General features: G+C 66.5%; 1 protein-coding gene across 1 annotated transcript; it reads left to right on the top strand.

Moving 5' to 3' along the window:
- The first annotated feature begins 3,324 nt into the window (after positions 1 to 3,324).
- Positions 3,325 to 14,195, top strand: GMPPA (GDP-mannose pyrophosphorylase A). The gene is made up of 13 exons (XM_074966746.1): positions 3,325 to 3,408; positions 4,327 to 4,376; positions 5,024 to 5,121; positions 5,333 to 5,436; positions 9,168 to 9,360; positions 9,475 to 9,534; positions 9,758 to 9,888; positions 10,996 to 11,130; positions 11,372 to 11,469; positions 11,734 to 11,780; positions 12,025 to 12,117; positions 12,621 to 12,789; positions 12,962 to 14,195. Exons 2-13 carry the CDS (start codon positions 4,337 to 4,339, stop codon positions 13,060 to 13,062), a joined length of 1,269 nt encoding a protein of 422 aa, XP_074822847.1. The 5' UTR covers positions 3,325 to 3,408; positions 4,327 to 4,336; the 3' UTR covers positions 13,063 to 14,195.
- Positions 14,196 to 19,229: the final 5,034 nt, after the last annotated feature.

Here is a 19,229-nt window from a genome sequence, read left to right as displayed (position 1 = left end):
GTGGGACCAGAAGCGCCTGTTCGAATCTGCCCCGGCCGAGGAGGAAGCGAGACTCCCCCCCGTGCGCCCGCCAGTGTGGGCCCAGCCCCCTCTCCCCAGGGAGACGCGCACCCCGTCCCGGGGCTCGGATTCCCTTTGGTTCCCACGCTGAGGGGCTGCGGATCCCCTGCCCAACGCTGCGCCCTGGGCGGGCTGCGTGGCCCCCCCCGGCCCCCCACCCATGGGGCTGCCAGCAGCCGGCTGTCGTCACGGGTATTAATAGCCCGGCCTGACCATATCAGGGCTTGTTTGGGCCCCTGCGGCCGCGCTGCTGACAGGTGCACTGGCCGGGGGCCCATCCCTGCTGCTGGCTCGGAGCCCGCCAGCCCCTCGCAATCTCACCGGCTCGGGACGCTGCTGCCCCCGGGAGCCCGGTGCCGGCAGTGGGGCTGCCGGGTACGGCCGGGGTCCAGGCCTGCCCCGCCCGGCACCCGGGGGCAACGGCGCCTCCAGGGGTCCTGGCTGCTTCCAGCTGTCCTGGGGCCGAGTCCCCGCAGGGCCCCGGAGCAGGGGGCGATGGGGCGCCCCGCTTCTAAGGCCCGGGGCCCTTTGGCCTGGCCCCCCACCTGTGCGCTGGGCTCCCAGCAGAGCCCTGGGGGTGCCCAACCCACAGCCCTGGGCTGCTGGGGGTGGGCTCAGGACGGGCTGGCCCCGGCCCCGCCCCATGGATCTGACCCAACCCCCCTGCACCCCGGCTGTGTGCCCTGGGCTGCTGGGGGTGGGCTCAGGACGGGCTGGCCCCGGCCCCGCCCCATGGATCTGACCCAACCCCCCTGCACCCCGGCTGTGTGCCCCGCCCCCCCCCGCCCCACGGATCTGACCCAACCCCCCTGCACCCCGGCTGTGTGCCCCGCCCCCCCCGCCCCACGGATCTGACCCAACCCCCCTGCACCCCGGCTGTGTGCCCCGCCCCCCCCGCCCCACGGATCTGACCCAACCCCCCTGCACCCTGGCTGTGTGCCCCGCCCCCCCCGCCCCACGGATCTGACCCAACCCCCCTGCACCCCGGCTGTGTGCCCCGCCCCCCCGCCCCACGGATCTGACCCAACCCCCCTGCACCCCGGCTGTGTGCCCCGCCCCCCCCGCCCCACGGATCTGACCCAACCCCCCTGCACCCCGGCTGTGTGCCCCGCCCCCCCCGCCCCACGGATCTGACCCAACCCCCCTGCACCCCGGCTGTGTGCCCCGCCCCCCCCGCCCCACGGATCTGACCCAACCCCCCTGCACCCCGGCTGTGTGCCCCGCCCCCCCCGCCCCACGGATCTGACCCAACCCCCCTGCACCCCGGCTGTGTGCCCCGCCCCCCCCGCCCCACGGATCTGACCCAACCCCCCTGCACCCCGGCTGTGTGCCCCGCCCCCCCCGCCCCACGGATCTGACCCAACCCCCCTGCACCCCGGCTGTGTGCCCCGCCCCCCCCGCCCCACGGATCTGACCCAACCCCCCTGCACCCCGGCTGTGTGCCCCGCCCCCCCCGCCCCACGGATCTGACCCAACCCCCCTGCACCCCGGCTGTGTGCCCCGCCCCCCCCGCTCCACGGATCTGACCCAACCCCCCTGCACCCTGGCTGTGTGCCCCGCCCCCCCCCGCCCCACGGATCTGACCCAACCCCCCTGCACCCTGGCTGTGTGCCCCGCCCCCCCCGCCCCACGGATCTGACCCAACCCCCCTGCACCCCGGCTGTGTGCCCCACCCCCCCCGCCCCACGGATCTGACCCAACCCCCCTGCACCCCGGCTGTGTGCCCCGCCCCCCCCGCCCCACGGATCTGACCCAACCCCCCTGCACCCTGGCTGTGTGCCCCGCCCCCCCCCGCCCCACGGATCTGACCCAACCCCCCTGCACCCCGGCTGTGTGCCCCGCCCCCCCCGCCCCACGGATCTGACCCAACCCCCCTGCACCCTGGCTGTGTGCCCCGCCCCCCTGATCTGACCCAACCCCCCTGCACCCCGGCTGTGTGCCCCGCCCCCCCCGCCCCACGGATCTGACCCAACCCCCCTGCACCCCGGCTGTGTGCCCCGCCCCCCCCGCCCCACGGATCTGACCCAACCCCCCTGCACCCTGGCTGTGTGCCCCTCCCCCCCCGCCCCACGGATCTGACCCAACCCCCCTGCACCCTGGCTGTGTGCCTCGCCCCCCCGCCCTATGGATCTGACCCAACCCCCTGCACCCCGGCTGTGTGCCCCGCCCCCCCCGCCCCACGGATCTGACCCAACCCCCCTGCACCCCGGCTGTGTGCCCCGCCCCCCCCGCCCCACGGATCTGACCCAACCCCCCTGCACCCTGGCTGTGTGCCCCGCCCCCCCCGCCCCACGGATCTGACCCAACCCCCCTGCACCCCGGCTGTGTGCCCCGCCCCCCCCGCCCCACGGATCTGACCCAACCCCCCTGCACCCCGGCTGTGTGCCCCGCCCCCCCCGCTCCACGGATCTGACCCAACCCCCCTGCACCCTGGCTGTGTGCCCCGCCCCCCCCCGCCCCACGGATCTGACCCAACCCCCCTGCACCCTGGCTGTGTGCCCCGCCCCCCCCGCCCCACGGATCTGACCCAACCCCCCTGCACCCCGGCTGTGTGCCCCGCCCCCCCCGCCCCACGGATCTGACCCAACCCCCCTGCACCCCGGCTGTGTGCCCCGCCCCCCCCGCCCCACGGATCTGACCCAACCCCCCTGCACCCCGGCTGTGTGCCCCGCCCCCCCCGCCCCACGGATCTGACCCAACCCCCCTGCACCCCGGCTGTGTGCCCCGCCCCCCCCGCCCCACGGATCTGACCCAACCCCCCTGCACCCTGGCTGTGTGCCCCGCCCCCCCCGCCCCACGGATCTGACCCAACCCCCCTGCACCCCGGCTGTGTGCCCCGCCCCCCCCGCCCCACGGATCTGACCCAACCCCCCTGCACCCTGGCTGTGTGCCCCGCCCCCCTGATCTGACCCAACCCCCCTGCACCCCGGCTGTGTGCCCCGCCCCCCCCGCCCCACGGATCTGACCCAACCCCCCTGCACCCTGGCTGTGTGCCCCGCCCCCCCCCGCCCCACGGATCTGACCCAACCCCCCTGCACCCCGGCTGTGTGCCCCGCCCCCCCCGCCCCACGGATCTGACCCAACCCCCCTGCACCCCGGCTGTGTGCCCCGCCCCCCCCGCCCCACGGATCTGACCCAACCCCCCTGCACCCTGGCTGTGTGCCCCGCCCCCCTGATCTGACCCAACCCCCCTGCACCCCGGCTGTGTGCCCCGCCCCCCCCGCCCTATGGATCTGACCCCCCCTTCCTGGAACTACAACTCCCGGCAGACCCCGCGCGAGGCCGGAGGCGCTGACGTGGCCGGAAGTGGAGCCGCTCGGAGCCTCGCCGAGACCCGCCGTCACCCCGGTAACGGGCAGCCCAGGACCCCCCCCGGCCCCGCCGCTCCGACCCCCCCCAGACCCCCCCCTTCTCGGTCCGACCCCTCCCCCCAGGGGGGCGCCGTGCCCCGGGCACTGGGGGGGGCGGGGACTCGGGGGAGCGCCGTGGGGCGGGGTCCCAGGCACTGGGGGGGCGCTGTGGGGCGGGGTGGCGGGGTCCCGGGCACTGGGGGGGGCGCTGTGGGGCGGGGTGGCGGGGTCCCGGGCACTGGGGGGGCGCCGTGGGACGGGGGGGCGGGGTCCCGGGCACTGGGGGGTGCCGTGGGGCGGGGTCCCGGGCGCTCGGGGGGCGCTGTGGGGCGGGGTCCCGGGCACTGGGGGGGGGGGGCGGGGTGGCGGGGTCCCAGGCACTGGGGGGGCGCCGTGGGACGGGGGGGCGGGGTCCCGGGCACTGGGGGGGCGCCGTGGGACGGGGTGGCGGGGTCCCGGGCACTGGGGGGGCGCCGTGGGACGGGGGGGCGGGGTCCCAGGCACTGGGGGGGCGCCGTGGGACGGGGGGGCGGGGTCCCAGGCACTGGGGGGGCGCCGTGGGACGGGGGGGCGGGGTCCCGGGCACTGGGGGGGCGCCGTGGGACGGGGGGGCGGGGTCCCGGGCACTGGGGGGGCGCCGTGGGACGGGGTGGCGGGGTCCCGGGCACTGGGGGGGCGCCGTGGGACGGGGGGGCGGGGTCCCAGGCACTGGGGGGGCGCCGTGGGGCGGGGTGGCGGGGTCCCAGGCACTGGGGGGGCGCCGTGGGACGGGGGGGCGGGGTCCCAGGCACTGGGGGGTGCCGTGGGGCGGGGTCCCGGGCGCTCGGGGGGCGCCGTGGGGCGGGGTCCCGAGGGCTGGGCGGGCCGGGCTGGGGGCCTCGGGGGCGCTGTCCCAGTCGCTCTGTCTCCACGGCAGGTCTGTGAAGATGCTCAAGGCCGTGATCCTCATCGGGGGGCCGCAGAAAGGTGAGACCCGGCCCCTCGCCCGCGTTGCCGGCCCCCTGGGCTCGGCCCCCGTTCCTCCGGGGCAGGGGTGGTGTCCGCCCCACAGCGCCGCCAGTCCTGCCCAGGACCCGCCGGTGCCCTCCCCTCACTCCCGCCAGCCCCTGCCCAGCCCCTGCCGTGCCCTGGGGCCTCGCGTCCCCCCGGGCTCCGCCGGCTTTGGCCTCTGCCGCGGCCGGCTGGACCCTGAGCCACCCCGGGGCCTCGCCCCCTCTTCCGTCTGCCGTTGCCTCACCCCCTTTGCTCCACGCGGCTGCCAGCCCCTCCTGTGTCCTGCTCCCCTCACCCCTGCCGCTCATCCCTTGGGGCTCAGCCCCCCGGGCCTGGCCACCTTGCCGCGGCTTGGCTTCCCTGGCGCTGCCCAGTGGCCGCTGTGCCTGGCTGATGCTGGGCTGGCATGGCTGCTCTGATGCGCGCGTGCGCCTGCCTTGTGGCCCTGGCATGGAGCGCGGTGCGTGGAGCGGGAGCTGCGGCTGGCCCCGAAAGCTCCTGGCTACCTGTCTGGTGGTGGGAAGGAGCCAACCCGGGGGTCTGTGCAGCGCCGGTGAGCCGGCCTGGCCGGGAAACCCTCCATGGCTGCTGTCCCCTGAGCCCCTCATTCCTTCCCTCAGGGACTCGCTTCCGGCCCTTGTCCTTCGAAGTCCCGAAGCCGCTGTTCCCGGTGGCTGGGGTGCCCATGATCCAGCACCACATCGAGGCCTGCACCAAGGTAATGAGCCAGCCGCATGCAAGGGCTGGGCCCACCTGTGCGGGGCACAAGGGTCGTTCGGCTCCACGGCTCTCAGCTAGAGAGCCCGGGGTAAATGCTAGCCTGAGCCCATGGGAGGGCGAGGGCAAGTCGTGGCCCTGGGGAGAGGTGTCACCTGGGGCTGGGGGCTGGGTTCTCTTCTCACCTAACCGATGTGTGTCCGGCCTCCCAGGTTCCAAGCCTGAAGGAGATTCTCCTCGTGGGCTTCTACCAGCCCACCGAAGCCCTGAGCCGCTTCCTGGTGTCTGCACAGCAGGAGTTTAAAATCCCCATCAGGTGGGTGGGAAGGAGCCTCCTGCCTGGGGGCTTTCCATGCTGGGTGGGAGAGCGACCACACTGGGCCAGACCAAAGGTCCATCTAGCTCAGAATCCTGCCTCTGATCGTGGCCAATGCCAGGTGCCCCAGAGGCTAGGGACACCATCCCTGCCCATCCTGGCTGGGAGCCATTGACGGATCTGTCTTCCAGGAACGTATCTAGGTCTTTTTTCAACCCTACTGTAGTTTTGGCCTTCACAACAGCCCCTGAAAACCAGTTCCACAGGTTGACTCTGCGTTGTGTGAAGAAATACTTCCTTTTATTTGTTTTAAATCTGCTGCCTCTTAATTTCATAGTTCTTGTGTTAGGAGGAGTAAATGACACGTCCTCTCCACACCCGTCATGACTTTATAGACCTCTGTCATATCCCCCCTTAGTTGTCTCTTTTCCAAGATGAAAAGTCCCAGTCTTATTAATCTCTCCTCATACGGCAGCCGTTCCATACCCCTCATCAGTTTTGTTGCCCTTTTCCAATTCCAAAATATCTTTTTTGAGATGGGGCGACCACATCTGCACGCAGTATTCAAGGTGTGGGCGTACCAGGGATTTATACAAAGGCAACAGGATATTTTCTATCTTCTTATCTCTCCCTTTTCTAATGGTTCCTAACATTCTGTTCGCTTTTTTGGCTGCCGCTGCCCATTGAGTGGATGTGTTCACAGAACTCTCCACAATGACTCCAAGATCTCTCTCTTGAGTGGTAACAGCTAGTTTAGACCCATCATTGTATATGTCTAGTTGGGATGATGTTTTCCAATGAGCATCACTGTGCATTGATCAACACTGAATTTCATCTGCCATTGTGTTGCCCCGTCACCCAGTTTCGAGAGATCCCTTTGTAGCTCTTCACAGTCTGCCTGGGACTTCACTATCTTGAGTAGTTTTGTACCATCTGCAAATTTTGCCACCTCACTGTTTACCACCTTTTGCAGGTCTGTTATGACTATGTTGTACAGCACTGCTCCCAGTACAGACCCTTGGGGACACCACTATTTACCTCTCTCCATTCTGAAAACCGACCATTTATTCCTCCCCTTTGTTTCCTGTCTTTTAACCAGTTACCGACCCATGAGAGAACCTTTCCTCTTACCCCATGGCAGCTCACTTTGCTTAAGGTCCTTTGGCGAGGGACCTTGTGTCACGGAATGTGGGGGAGTCCAGGCCCTGCACCCCTCTTCCTGGGATTCACTGAGACTCTCAGCCAGCCAGTAAAACGGAAGGTTTATTGGACACCATGAACACAGTCTAAAACGGAGCTTGTGGGTACAACCAGGACCCCTCAGTCAAGTCCTTTTGGGGAAGCAGGGAGCTTAGACCCCAGCCCTGGGGTTCCCTGCGTTCCCCCACCCAGCCCCAAACTGAAACTAAACCCCCCTCAGCAGGCTCCCTCCTGCAGCCTTTGTTCACATTCCTGGGCAGAGGTGTCACCTCCCCGTCCCGGCTCAGGTTACCAGCTCTCAGGTCTCCCATTGAAACTCCCCTGCCACGTTCCCAGGTCAACACTCCCCCCTCCCTGCTGCGTCACACCTTGTCAAAGGCTTTCTGAAAATCTAAGTACACTCTATCCACTGGATCCCCCTTGTCCACGCACCTGTTGATCCTCTCAGAGAATTCTAGTAGATTGGTGAGGCCTGATTTCCCTTTCAAACACCATGTTGACGGCCCCACAATCTGTGTCCATCTCCGTGGCTGGTAATTCTGTTCTTCGCTGTCGTTTCCCCTGTTTGCCTGGTGCTGAAGTCAGGCTTCCCGGCTGGGATCCCCTCTGGAGCCTGAGGTGTCTGGTTGAGCCTCCTGCTTTAGCACCCCCGGGCTACCCCCGCCTCCTCCCGAGCCCAGCCCCATGTGGCCAGGCAGCTGTCCTTGTGGGATCCCTGCAGGCCCCTGGGCAACAGGGTCCCAGTCTGATGCTGCCATTCCCCTGGGTCTGTTCTGCACTTGCTGAGCCCCCCAAGCGTGGGGACGAGGAGTCCTGTCCCTCCCCTGCCATAGAAATCTTGCTCCCAGGAGAAGGGCCCGGGACAGCTGTCCTGTGTCCCCCTCACGGTCCCGAGGCTGCACTGGTGCTGCCTGTCACGGACTCACAGGTCGTGCCCACTCTTGGCCCATATGGTCCCTGTGGGGATCCCCCTTCAGTGCGACAGCCCTTCTCGGGGTGCCACTCTCTCTCTCTCAGGTTCAGCCCCTCCACCTCCTGGAGCCGCACCTCTCTGAGCCTCCAGCACGCCTGTCTCTGCCGTGGGCCCCTCAGGGAGTCCACTCGCTCTGGACACCCAGGGCCTCAACTCCCAGAGGGAATAACGCAACCCTGTTCTCTAGACTGGAGCGAGACTGAGCCAGCGTAACACAGGAGGGTTTACTGAGCATCTGACCCCAGCATAGGAAACTCTCAGGGCCCTCAGGCCTGGCCTCCCCCAGCCCAGTACATCTAAGTCTCTCCTGCATCCAGGTGGGCTCTGCCTGCTCCCTCTCTCCAGTCCCAAGCCCCCCTGCTTCCCAGCTGGACCTCTGAGATCCCCGAACCCAAGCCCCCCTCTGTCTATTGTCTTCTCTCCAGGTAAACAGGGTCGCCTGGGCCCCTCTCCCCGCTTCTGTGCTCTGGCCCCTCTGGCTGGACCCAGCTGGTCAGGTCACCAGGGTCCTCTCTCCGCAGCCCATTGTCCTCCCACTGGCCAGACCCAGCTGGGACTCCTGAGCTGGGCCTCCCAGTCCCCAGTCGCTGGGGTCTCCATTCTCCAGGCCATTGGCTGGGGTCCCAAGTTCCCTCGCCGGTCCTGTGTCCCAACAAACTCCCTCTCCCATCCCCTCGTTAAACCCGTAACACCCAGGGAAACTGAGTCCCACCCCCTCTGCATGCAAACCATAGGAAAACCAAGAAAAAACCAAGGGAACGCCCCAGTTAGTCACACTGCCGTAGCAGGGAAACCTCTGGCCATGCCCCGACTTGGCTTGCAGGTTGTCCCAGACTTGCAGGCTGGGTGCTTGGGAACCACGCTAAGAAAAGCCAGCCAGGGCTCTGGGGCAGCGTCTGCCCTCAGGGCCACTCACCAGGGCCAGGAGCCTGCCTGGCTTCAGTGCCTCCTGGGTCTGACCTCGAGCATTCAGCCCCCGGCTCCCCACCCCACAGCGAGTCCCCCTGGACAGGACCCCTGGGGAGCCTCACGCCTCCCCAAAGGGCCCTGCCCCCCTCTCCCAGCCAGCATGGGACACAGACGGGTTATTAGTCGTGGGGACCCCAGCGTAGGACAGAGCTTGTGGGCACAGAAATCAGGGACCTGCCGCAAAGTCCAGCTTGGGGGGATCCAGGGCCCAGAGCTCTGGGTGCCCCCTTCCCTACCAATCCCAAACCAGGAGACTGACCCCTTCTAGCAGCCCAGCTTCCGTCACCCCCAGCTGCCCCCCTGCGGCCTTTGTCTCCTTCCTGGGCAAACAGGTCCCCTGGTCTCTGTTCTCCAGCATGCCGGCTGGTTCTGGCAGGGGAGGGGCCCGGCTGTCAGTTGCCGGGATTCAGGGTGTCGGCTGGTCTCTGTGCCCCGTTAGCCACTCGGCGTCACACCTGCCCTCTAGGGGTCCCTGCAACGATCACACCCCCTGTCCCACCACCTAGATACTTGAGTAACACACAGGGGGAACTGAGGCACACACAATATTCAGAGAAAAGATTAAGAAGGTTCCCACTTGGTCACACAGGTACCTGCAGGAGTATGCGGCGCTGGGCACGGGCGGTGGCATCTATCACTTCCGAGACCAGATCCTGTCGGGTGGCCCCGAGGCCTTCTTCGTCCTGAATGCAGACGTGTGCTCGGAGTTCCCCCTGCCAGAGATGCTGGCCTTCCAGCAGCAGCGTGGAGACCCGCACGGCTTTGTCATGCTGGGCACCACGGTGAGCGGGGGGCTGCCCTGGGTTCCTGCGGCAGGTGGCCGGCTGGGAGCCTTGGGACACCTCTGCCCAGGTTCCTTGGGCATGGAGCCCGCTGACGCTGTCCCCTTTCCACAGGCCAACAGGAAGCAGTCCCTGAACTACGGCTGCATCGTGGCCAACACAGAGACGTGTGAGGTAAGGGGCTGGGGCCACATGGGCAGCGCTGCCCACGCTGGGTGATGGCCGTGCTGTGGGGTGCCTTGGCCCATGTGGGGCAGGAGCATCGTGTGCTGTGGCCCCGATGCAGCGTTGCTCTCCCAGCTACCTGTGTCCAGTTCCCAGCATTCGCCCTGGCCGGTGCCCGGTGGGGTGGCACTGGCGAGCCAGGTTGGGGCGCTCATGGCACCTTGCCCCCCAGGTCCTGCACTATGTGGAGAAGCCCAGCACCTTCGTCAGCGAGATCATCAACTGCGGCATCTACCTGTTCACGCCGACCATCTTCCAGCACATCGGCGAGGTCTTCCAGAGAACCCAGCAGGAGCTGCTCCTGTGAGTGCCCCCCCAGTCCCCCTGGCCTGGTGCCTGGGGCTGCAGCTACCACGCTCATCTTCCATCTCTTTCTTTTCCCACCTTCTCTCCTCCTCTGCCATCCTCACTCGCTGCCTGACCTGCACCAGGTGCTCTTGCCTTGGGTAAGTCTCTGTCGCCCCTCTCCCAGCCTGCGGCAGCACCTGGGCACGTGCGCCCTGCATGGGGCATTTATTGCCAGCTCCCTCCCGGAGCCTCACTTCGCCGCTCCCTGCTTCCACCTGCTGCTCCTCTAAAGCCCTGGTGCTGAGCTGGGATCGGGTTCCTGGGCATTCGGGGGACAACGGCCCTGGGGCCCCCCCAGCTCCCTGCATTGCTGCATCACAGGGCCCAGGGCTCACCCTGCAGCAGGGACCCTGACATGGGCCGTTCCCAGCCACACTGTCTGTGCAGGGGGACAGGTGGGAGTTCAGGGCGGAGGAGAAACCCATCTCGCCCTGAAAAGCACCTGCTGCTGGGGCGGGAGGGGCTCTGATGCTGGGTGTGCTGCTCTCCGGGGCGCTTATGAGGTGCTCCTGACCTGCCAGCTCTGTCCCTGCCGGGGGCCCAGGCTGTGCCTGTCTGGGCCAGCCGCGGACACAGCCAGCTGAGGCGCTGGCAGTCAGGGGTGGGCTCGGAGCGCAGGGCTGGGGAAGGAGCTGGTGCCGTGCATAGCACCTGCCCTGGATGGAGGCGCAGAGCGGGCAGCCCTCGGGTTGGCCACGCCAGCTGCCAGCGGATCTGGTCTCGCCCCACTGGGCCCAAACAGAATCTGGCTCGGGGCCATGGCCAGGCTGTTCCCTAGAGCAGCCATAACCCTGTGTTCCCTTTGGCAGCCCCCTCCCACGGCTCCTTCTGCAAAGTGGGGAGGGGCAGGTGGTAAGTGCTGGAGCTGCTGGATTCCTGCTGGCACTGCTGCCCGCGCCTGGGGCCTGCAGAAGGGGCCCTGGTTGCTGGCAGAGGGAGCTGGGATTTCGGCAGCCCGAGCCCTGCTCTGCTGTTCAGGTGCATGGCCATGCCGGGGGCAGTAATCCCGGCTCAGCCCCCCAGCAGAGCCCTCGCCCTCACCCTGTGCCTCTCGCCTGGCAGGGAGGAGAGCAGCAACGGCTGGCAGCGGGCCGAGGTGATCCGGCTGGAGCAGGACGTCTTCACGGCGCTGGCCGGGCGCGGCAAGCTCTACGTCTACAAAACCGACGGGTTCTGGAGCCAGATCAAATCGGCTGGGTGGGTGTTGGCCGGCAGGGCCGGGGAGCGGGTGGGCGGCAGTGTCCCTTGCACTGTTCGGAGCTGGGCTCAGTTCAGGCCTGGTCCAGTCGGGGGGTCCCTGTCGAAGCCCCGGAGGAGCAGCCTCGCCGCTAGGCGCTGCCTGACTGTGGCGCCGGCCCCCGCGGGGGCGCTTGCCCGGCTGGCTCCTTCGGACGCTGCGAGGTGGGGCCCGGTCACTGATTCGCTCCTTTCCCCCCAGCTCTGCCATCTACGCCAGCCGCCTGTACCTGAGCCAGTATGGCCAGTGCCACCCGGAGAGACTGGCCCGGAACAGCCCCGGGGGGCCCACCATCCGAGGTACCCTCCCACGCACTGTGCCTGCCAGCTTGGCTGGGCTCGCTGCTAGCTGGGCCCTGCGCACCGCGGGCCGGAGCCGGGCTCCCCTCTCGCCACGAGGGGTCCCAGCCGGGGATGAGACCCGTGGGCGCTAGGCCTGCCCTGTGGGCACAGGGGGGTCTGCAGGGCGGTGGCTGTGGCTGGGCTCTGGGCAGGTCCTCTCCCTGCCTAGCCCAGAGGGGGGTGGGGTAGACCCACATCCCCTCACCCTTGTTTGTGTTGTAGGGAACGTGTACATCCACCCGACGGCTTCCGTCGACCACAGTGCCGTGGTGAGTGCAGGGCTGGGGCTGGGCTGGCCTGGGGGGGGGGCAGCCTGTTTCCAGCGCTGGCCTGGAGGGGGGTTTCTCTGGGCCGGCCTGTGGGGGGCAGCCTGTTTCCAGCGCTGGCCTGGAGGGGGGTTTCTCTGGGCCGGCCTGGGGGGGGCAGCCTGTTTCCAGCGCTGGCCTGGAGGGGGGTTTCTCTGGGCCGGCTGGGTGGATGCTGCTCATTGCCTGCCCTGCTCTCTCGCTCCAGCTGGGCCCCAATGTCTCCATCGGGAAGGGGGTGACGGTGGGAGCTGGCGTGCGTGTGCGAGAGTCCATCATCCTGCACGGGGCATCGCTGCAGGTAGGGGCGGGCCCCGCTGGGGGAGGGCAGGGGGGCGCCTGTCAGTCCCCGGCTTTGGGCAGAGATGGCAGCATGAACTCCCAGATCAGCTCAGCCAACCGCATGTGCGGCTGGGAGCCGTGTCCTCTGTTCCCCAGCTCTGCCGAGGCCCCTCTGTCCTGGGCAACCCCACAAAACCCCCCACTGCCCAGCCCTGGGGCCCCTCACTCCTGACCCACAGCCCCCTGCTAGCCCAGCCCTGACCCCCCCCCCACCCCCTGAATTCTGCCTGTGCCCCTCAATCCCAACACACGGCCCCCTGCTAGCCCAACCCTGGGCTCCCACCTCTCCTCTGCCGGTGCCCCGCACTCCCGACCCGCAGCCCCGCTGCTACAGGCCACTAGACTACTGCACCTCATTTCTCTGGCTCCCCACCCGGAGGCCAGGCTGTGCCCAGGGCTGGTGCCCCCTCTGTGATCTGTCTGAGCTGCAGCACCCCTCACCCTGTGCCACCCTCTCCCCAGGATCACACCTGTGTGCTCAACAGCATTGTGGGCTGGGACAGCACCATTGGGCGCTGGGCCCGGGTCGAGGGGACGCCCAGCGACCCGAACCCCAACGACCCCTACGCTAAAATCGACAGTGAGACCCTCTTCAGGGACGGCAGGCTCACGCCCTCCATCACCATCCTCGGTAGGTCTGACCACCCCCCCCGCCCTGGGCCCCTGCTCTCCTCCCCGCTCCCCAGGACCTGGCTGTGGAGGGTGCATGGGGGGCAGCCTCGGGTCCCCCAGCTGTGATTTTCCTGTGGGGCGGGTCCTCCGGCTCGCCCCCAGCTGACAGTGGCTCTGGTCTCCCCACGCAGGCTGTAACGTCACCATCCCTGCAGAGGTCGTGATCCTCAACTCCATCGTCCTGCCCCACAAGGAGCTGAGCCGCAGCTTCAAGAACCAGATCATCCTGTGAGGGGCCCGCTGGGAGCTGGGGACCGACGGCCTCCCCCTCCGGCTCGGGGTTCTCAGGCAGCCCCGGCCTGTGCGTGGCTCAGCTCCCCCTGCAGTCCAGCTAGCTGCTCTGGCCAGGCCATGCCCTGGGCCTGTCCAGCCACTCCATAGACAGACATTAACGCAATTGCATCAGCCCCTCCCCTGTGGGGTGGAGCCGGTCCCCTGCCCGGCTCAGCCCAGCCCGGAAACCTGCTCCCTGGGGTGTCACAGTCCGGCCAAGCCGGCGCCAGCCCCACCCTCTGTCCGTGGGCCCAAGGCCGGGCCTCTGGCTGTGTTTGTCCTGCCCCTCGAGCCCCCCTGGCCAGGCTGCGGGGCGCTGGGAGGGGGTTGTCGGGTCTGCACCATCCTTGGCCAGCCCCTGCAGCGTTAAACTGGGCGCCTCGCTGGAGTCACGTGCAGGCTGCTGGCACATGGGCTGTGATGGCTGCCGGGGCCAGCAAACAGCATCCAGCAGCGAGACCTGCCCCGAGCAGGAGGAGAAGGAATCCAGCCTGCCGCCAGCCCTTGTGTGATGAAGTGGGACTGTTCTTAATGTTTCCTCTGAATAGTGTGGGGGTGCCTCAGTTTCCCCTAGGCAGTTCTTAAGTCTCTAGGGGGTGGGGTAAGGGTGTATGATCATTGCAGAGCCCTAGGGGGCAGGTGTGTGCAGGGGTCTGGACACAGAGAATGGCCGACACCCTGTTTCCTGGCAACTGATGGCCTGGCCCTTCCCCCCTGCAAGGTGAGAGCTAAAGGGTTGGAGAACAAAGGAATCAGGTGCCCTCCTGGCCCGGGACAGGGACAAAGCCTAGAGGAGGAGGGGCTGGAGAGAGTTTCAGTTTGGGGCTGGGGGGTGGAACGCAGGGAACCCCAAGGCTGGGGTCTACGCTCCCTGCCCCCCAGAAGGACTTTGACTGAGGGGTCCTGGGTGTACCCACAAGCTCTGTTTTAGACGGTGTTGCTATTGTCCAATAAACCTTCCGTTTTACTGGCTGGCTGAGAGTCCCGGTGAATCCCAGGAAGAGGGGTGCAGGCCCCGGACTCCCCCACACTCCATGACACTTTGTCCACGTCCACCTATGGAATCGCAGCAGAACTGGAGCAGGCCCCTGTGGGGTTAAAACGTCAGGCTGGCAGGCGTCCCCTGTGCTGGGAAGGGGGTGGGGGTAGCCTGGGTGGCCCTGTGGGCTAGCAAGGGCCATCTCAGCAGCCGGGGGGGGCAAAAGGGGCAATGACGGTAAAGCACAGTGCTTTAATGTCGGCTGTGTACTGGCCTGTACCTGCGGCCACTTCTTACCGGTGCACCAAACTGGCCTGTACCAGCCCCTGTCACCTCTGCGGGGATCTCAGCAGCCCAACACTGCCTCTGCCTCGCAGGGGGGCAGGACGGGGCCGGGCTGGGGTAAAGGCACTCGCAGGATGTGACCGACTCGGGGGGTTGGCCCTGGTGCTGCAAGCGGGTTGATAGATAAAATGAACGCAGGGCTCGTTACATGGATCAACGGCTGGGGAATGGCCGGGTCTCCCTGTGGCTTGTAAATGGCGACTCGGCATCGGGCAGGTGTGTTTCCCGGGGGCCCTGCTGGGCCGGGTTCTTGACCCTTCTCTGTTCAACGTATTTATCAGTGGGCTGCAGAGCGAGCTGGATCCCCCGGTAACCGGCGCCAGCAAACACTCCGTGTTTCAATGCAGGGAGCTGTAACTGAGTGCGGCTGGGAGCTGAGTGCGGGCCCTATGGACCGGCGGGGGGACTCGCTCCTGGGGGGCATGGTGGAGAACCAGGGCGCTGCTGGCCAAAGGGGTCCTGCCAGCCTGGGCTGCACAAAGGAGGAAATTGCAGGGAGATGATTTTACCTCTGTGTGGGGCCCTGCTGGAATCCGGGGCCCGGTGCTCGTGCCACCATTCCAGGGGATGTGGCTCAATTGGAGAGGGGGCAGAGAAGAGCCATGCGAATGGCTCAACGATTAGAAAACACATGTTCCAGTGAGACTCCAGGAGCTGTGTGTTCAGCTGCACAGAGCCGGGAAGGGGGTCTTGAGCCCAGGTGACGCTGACAGGGGAACAAACGTTATGCTGATAAGAAGCACACAGGATCGTTTTCAAGGGAAAAGGCAACAGGCTGTGTTTGTTGAAGATCCAACAATTCGCATGTGCGTTCAGTCACGCACACGCTGTCCCGCCAGTCGAGGTTCTAGTTACCAGGCCCGAGTCTGGATCAATCTAGTGGCCAGCTCAGTTGATCACGGGTAGGGAGGAGCCAGGTTCTGTCGGTCGCGACACGATGCTCTGGGGAAGTCTTGGCAGGACGAACCCAAAGTTTCATGGCAAGGCACCCGGTTTATATAGTGATCTTCCTTCGGTGGGACCAATGAGTTTTGCACTGTCATGCTGTAATCAATCGCTGTTTGACAAGTGCTCGTTTTCTTAAATTGTCCTTCTCATCCTTTATCTTGTTCTTTCATCAGTCTCTCAGGGAGTTGCCCCAGGCTGGTTTTGATCACAGCTATCTTGTCCCCAGTGCGAGGTGCCTGCTAATAGGAGTGGTCAATAGGGGCGTGTTTTAATCTCCTGGCACCCTTGCATCTGTCTCCGGTTCCTCCCTAGAACATCTGGTCCGGTGAGGCCTTCACACTTATCTTCTCACACACACATTCCTCATTCACACACAGCACAGGATTGATTTACACAGAACATTTGACCGGGAACATCAAATTGCAATGCAGGAGAAAACAGTCACGGCATTCTTTTACTTATTTCAAAATACTAAACCTACAACAATGTGGTGACCCTAAAAGGTCTGTCACTGCCTGGAAATCAGCTCAGACACAGATTCTGCCTGACGCATCTTTACCAGTGGCCCACGAGGCCGTTCCTGTCTGCCGTCAGAAAGGGTGGCTGGCAGGATCTGGTCAAATCCTACGTCAAGACATTGAACACATGCCCTATTATTTTTTATCCTTCATTTTAAATTATACAAAATACAAACATAAAATCCTCCGGCTACCCAAATAGTGCATGGCCGGCTCGCCAGGCTGGCAGACAGAAGGCCGCACGCGCTCCCAGGCTGGGCGTTGCTGCAAGGCACAGTCAGACTAGCAGGAAGACTCGTGCTTAACAAGGGTGGAATTTACCCCAGAACAAGTTCCAGAGCGTGGTGGGGGATGCGCCAGCACCGGCCTGATGTTTTTCCAGACACCTGCCACCGCTGGCGGGAGTTCATATGGGGCCAGTTTCTGCCTCCCCATGCAGGAGGTTGGCTGCGATCTGCCCCAGGGTCCCGACGTCACGGTATCCCCAGGCGATGCTCTGGAACGGCTCCCCATGAAGCCAGGCAGGACTCTGGGCCAGTCGCCTTCCTGTGAGCCTCCTGTCTGCAGGACACACAGCTCACCCGGCTTCCACCTTCCTGGGTCTGACCTGGGAGCATTCAGCCTCCTCTGCCCCTCCATGCACTTCCCACAGCCAGTCCGTCCTGGGGGGGACCAGAGAGTCCTGCCCCCCAACTCCGCAGTCAGACGTGACGCTCAGCCAGCCGGGAAAAGGGAAGGTTTATTAGATGACAGGATCCCAGACCCAGGGCTCTGGTCCTCCCGCTGTGCCCCAAGGCAGCCAAGACCGACTCCTTCCAGCTGCCTGGCCCCTGCCCATTTCTCCTCTGGCCTTTGTCTCGCTTCCCGGGCCAAGAGTCACTTGGTCGCATTCCCCCTCCTAGGTCTCAGGCTATGAAGGGGCGGCCAGAGCATCCCTGCAGGCAGCTGGAGCAGCCTCTGCAAAAGTCACACACGCTTATTCCCACCACCCAGACAATGGTGCACTATGCAGGGAAACTGAGGCACACACAGCATTCATGCAAACCAGTATCATACAACATAAGGGGAAATCTCCACTTTGTCACATCCCCATGTGGGTTTGGGGGTTTAATAGGAATTGCATCTAAGCAGCCCTGGGCCTAGCCTGGCCTTACTCAGTGCATGGGCTGGGCATGAACCCGGAGTGAGGGGTGGTGAATGAAGCGTGTGTGTGTGGGGGGTTTCATGTGTCAGGGAGGAGACTGTGGCCCTGGGGGGCTCCCTGCCCTGGTGGCAACCCACTGGGGGCCTGAAGCAGGAATCTGTCTTCCCCATAAGAAGACTATAGCACCCCTCCCCACAATTGCTTAGTCTGCCTCGGGCTCAGTGTTCCCACCTGCTGTGGGGTAAGGCGCAAGAGCCAGTGTCTCCCAGCAGGGCTCACACCCCACAGCCCGGCCACCGGCCCCACCCTCAGCCCTGTCGCTGGCCCCGTGACATTTGTCTGCTGAAGTGGAGCATGAAAAACGCCGGGCACAGCCCAAGGGGGCAGGCAGCACCCCTGGCACCTGGGGACCAGCACCAAGCCCCTCGGGGTGGGGCTGGAGACCAAAGCCCCCAGGGACTGGCTGTCTGTAGCACCCGCAGCTGATAAGCCGCCTGCCCAGGCTCCCCGCCTGCGGGGACAAAGCAGCCCCGGGCCGTGCAGCGAGCGCAGCCAGAAGGGATGGGGCCAGAGCCCCTGTCCTCGTGGGGCGGGGGGGATGCAGAACCTGGGAGCTAGGCTCTGTGCGGCGGCGTGGGAATGTGTAGCAACAGTGTGTGTGCCTCAGTTTCCCCTATGAGCTGCATGGGTAAAGGGGCGGGGGGGTTGCTCTTTGTAGACACCAGCGAGTCGGCGGGTGTCTGGGCCAGGCCCCTTGTAGTGCCCCAAAAACAATGGCCACGCCGTTACCTGGACCTTTGGTGCCAAGCAGCTAATGCCCCCATCTGCCCCATTGTGTCGGGGGAGGCAGGTGGGGGGAGGTGGGGGTTGTTCAGGGGGGCTGCTGGACGCAGGAGTCTCTTTTGACCTGGGCCTGGGCGGGGCGCAGAGGGCTCTGGCCTGACCCCATGGCCTTTGCTGTAATTGCCAGTCTCCCTGGTAACGAAGGGCTCTGTACTATGGCTAATAACCCCCTGCTGCCGTCACCCCCCACCCGCCCCAGGGCTGAGAGTCCCTGCGGGGTCGGCAGGGTGCAGGGGCTTTGCTCCCCCGGGGGTACACGGCTCCCTGCTCCGTCCAGCCCCGGTGGACTCGCTGGGGGGTCATGGTGTGACCCAGGGGTGCTGGCGGTTCGCAGGGTCGGTCCCAGGAGGCGGGGGGCTAGCCCCAGGGCATGTGTGGCCTGAAGGGGCCTGGCGCACGGCCGGGCTCCCCCCCAGAGCCAGAGGCGGGCACCAGGCTGGTGGATCCGGGACCCCTCTCATTGTGAAGCCTGGCTCAGAGGTGCAGGCTGCTGAAGTTCACCCTGACCCTAACGCTGCGTACTCCCAGCCCCCCAGCCTCAGGGCTGCATTCGGGGGGTTGGCCTCACCCCACCCCCGGCACGGGACCAGGGGGCTGGCGCTGGCACCTGCAGCGAGCCCCGGAGCTGCCCCACAGGAGCCCGGCTCGCTGGGCCCAGGGCGGCTGGTAACCGAGGCCTGGAGCCCGCTGAGAAGGAGGCGAGACCGGGGCCTGGATGCCCAGCGGGGCAGGAGCCGGCGCCACCGATTGTGGGCCCAGCCCTACGGCCTCCCCCAGCAGGGCCCCAGGCTGCCCGGCCGCCTGCGTCTGGCCTCTCCTCCCTGGGCCCGCTGGCTTTGGCGGTCCACGGCCCCAACTGGGGCGGGTGCAGGACAGCGGAGCAGAGCTGGGGATGGGCCCCGGAGCCGGAGGTAGAACCAGGAGCGGGGCCCGGGCTGCTCCGCCCGAGGCTGCCACCCCCCACCCCCGCGGGCTGCTCGGGCCATGGCTGGGGGCCGGAGAACCAGGCCTGGGAGGGCCCCAGCACCCAAGGGGCAGCCTAGGAACGCACAGCCCCAGCGAGATCCCTGCAGGGGGGACAGCGCTGAAAGGGCAGGGCTAGCGGTGCCCCCATGCATGGCTGGGGGGGCTCCTGCCCCTCCTCCCCCCACCTCAGAGCTGGACCTGCCGGTCACTCTGGGGGCACAGAGCAGAGCCAGACCAGGCAGGGAGCTGCCTTCGCCCCACTGTGCCACTGACAGCCCTGAGCCCTGCCCCTGCCCTGCACCCCCTCCTATACCCCAAACCCCTCATCTCCAGCTCCACACCAGAGCCCTCATGCCCCTGCACCCCAACCCCCTGCCCTGCGC

This window comes from Natator depressus, chromosome 11 (genome assembly GCF_965152275.1).
Source record: "Natator depressus isolate rNatDep1 chromosome 11, rNatDep2.hap1, whole genome shotgun sequence".
Taxonomy (NCBI): domain Eukaryota; kingdom Metazoa; phylum Chordata; order Testudines; family Cheloniidae; genus Natator; species Natator depressus.
The sequence above is the reverse complement of the archived record's forward strand: the minus strand, read 5'-3'. Positions and strand labels throughout refer to the sequence as shown.

Excerpts from the sequence above, each read along its gene's own strand:
- GMPPA (XM_074966746.1), top strand. The coding sequence starts at position 4,337 with ATGCTCAAGGCCGTGATCCTCATCGGGGGGCCGCAGAAAG. Across the intron at positions 9,361-9,474 it reads TTGTCATGCTGGGCACCACG|GCCAACAGGAAGCAGTCCCT; the intron begins GTGAGCGGGGGG and ends CCCTTTCCACAG. Across the intron at positions 11,781-12,024 it reads CCGTCGACCACAGTGCCGTG|CTGGGCCCCAATGTCTCCAT; the intron begins GTGAGTGCAGGG and ends CTCTCGCTCCAG.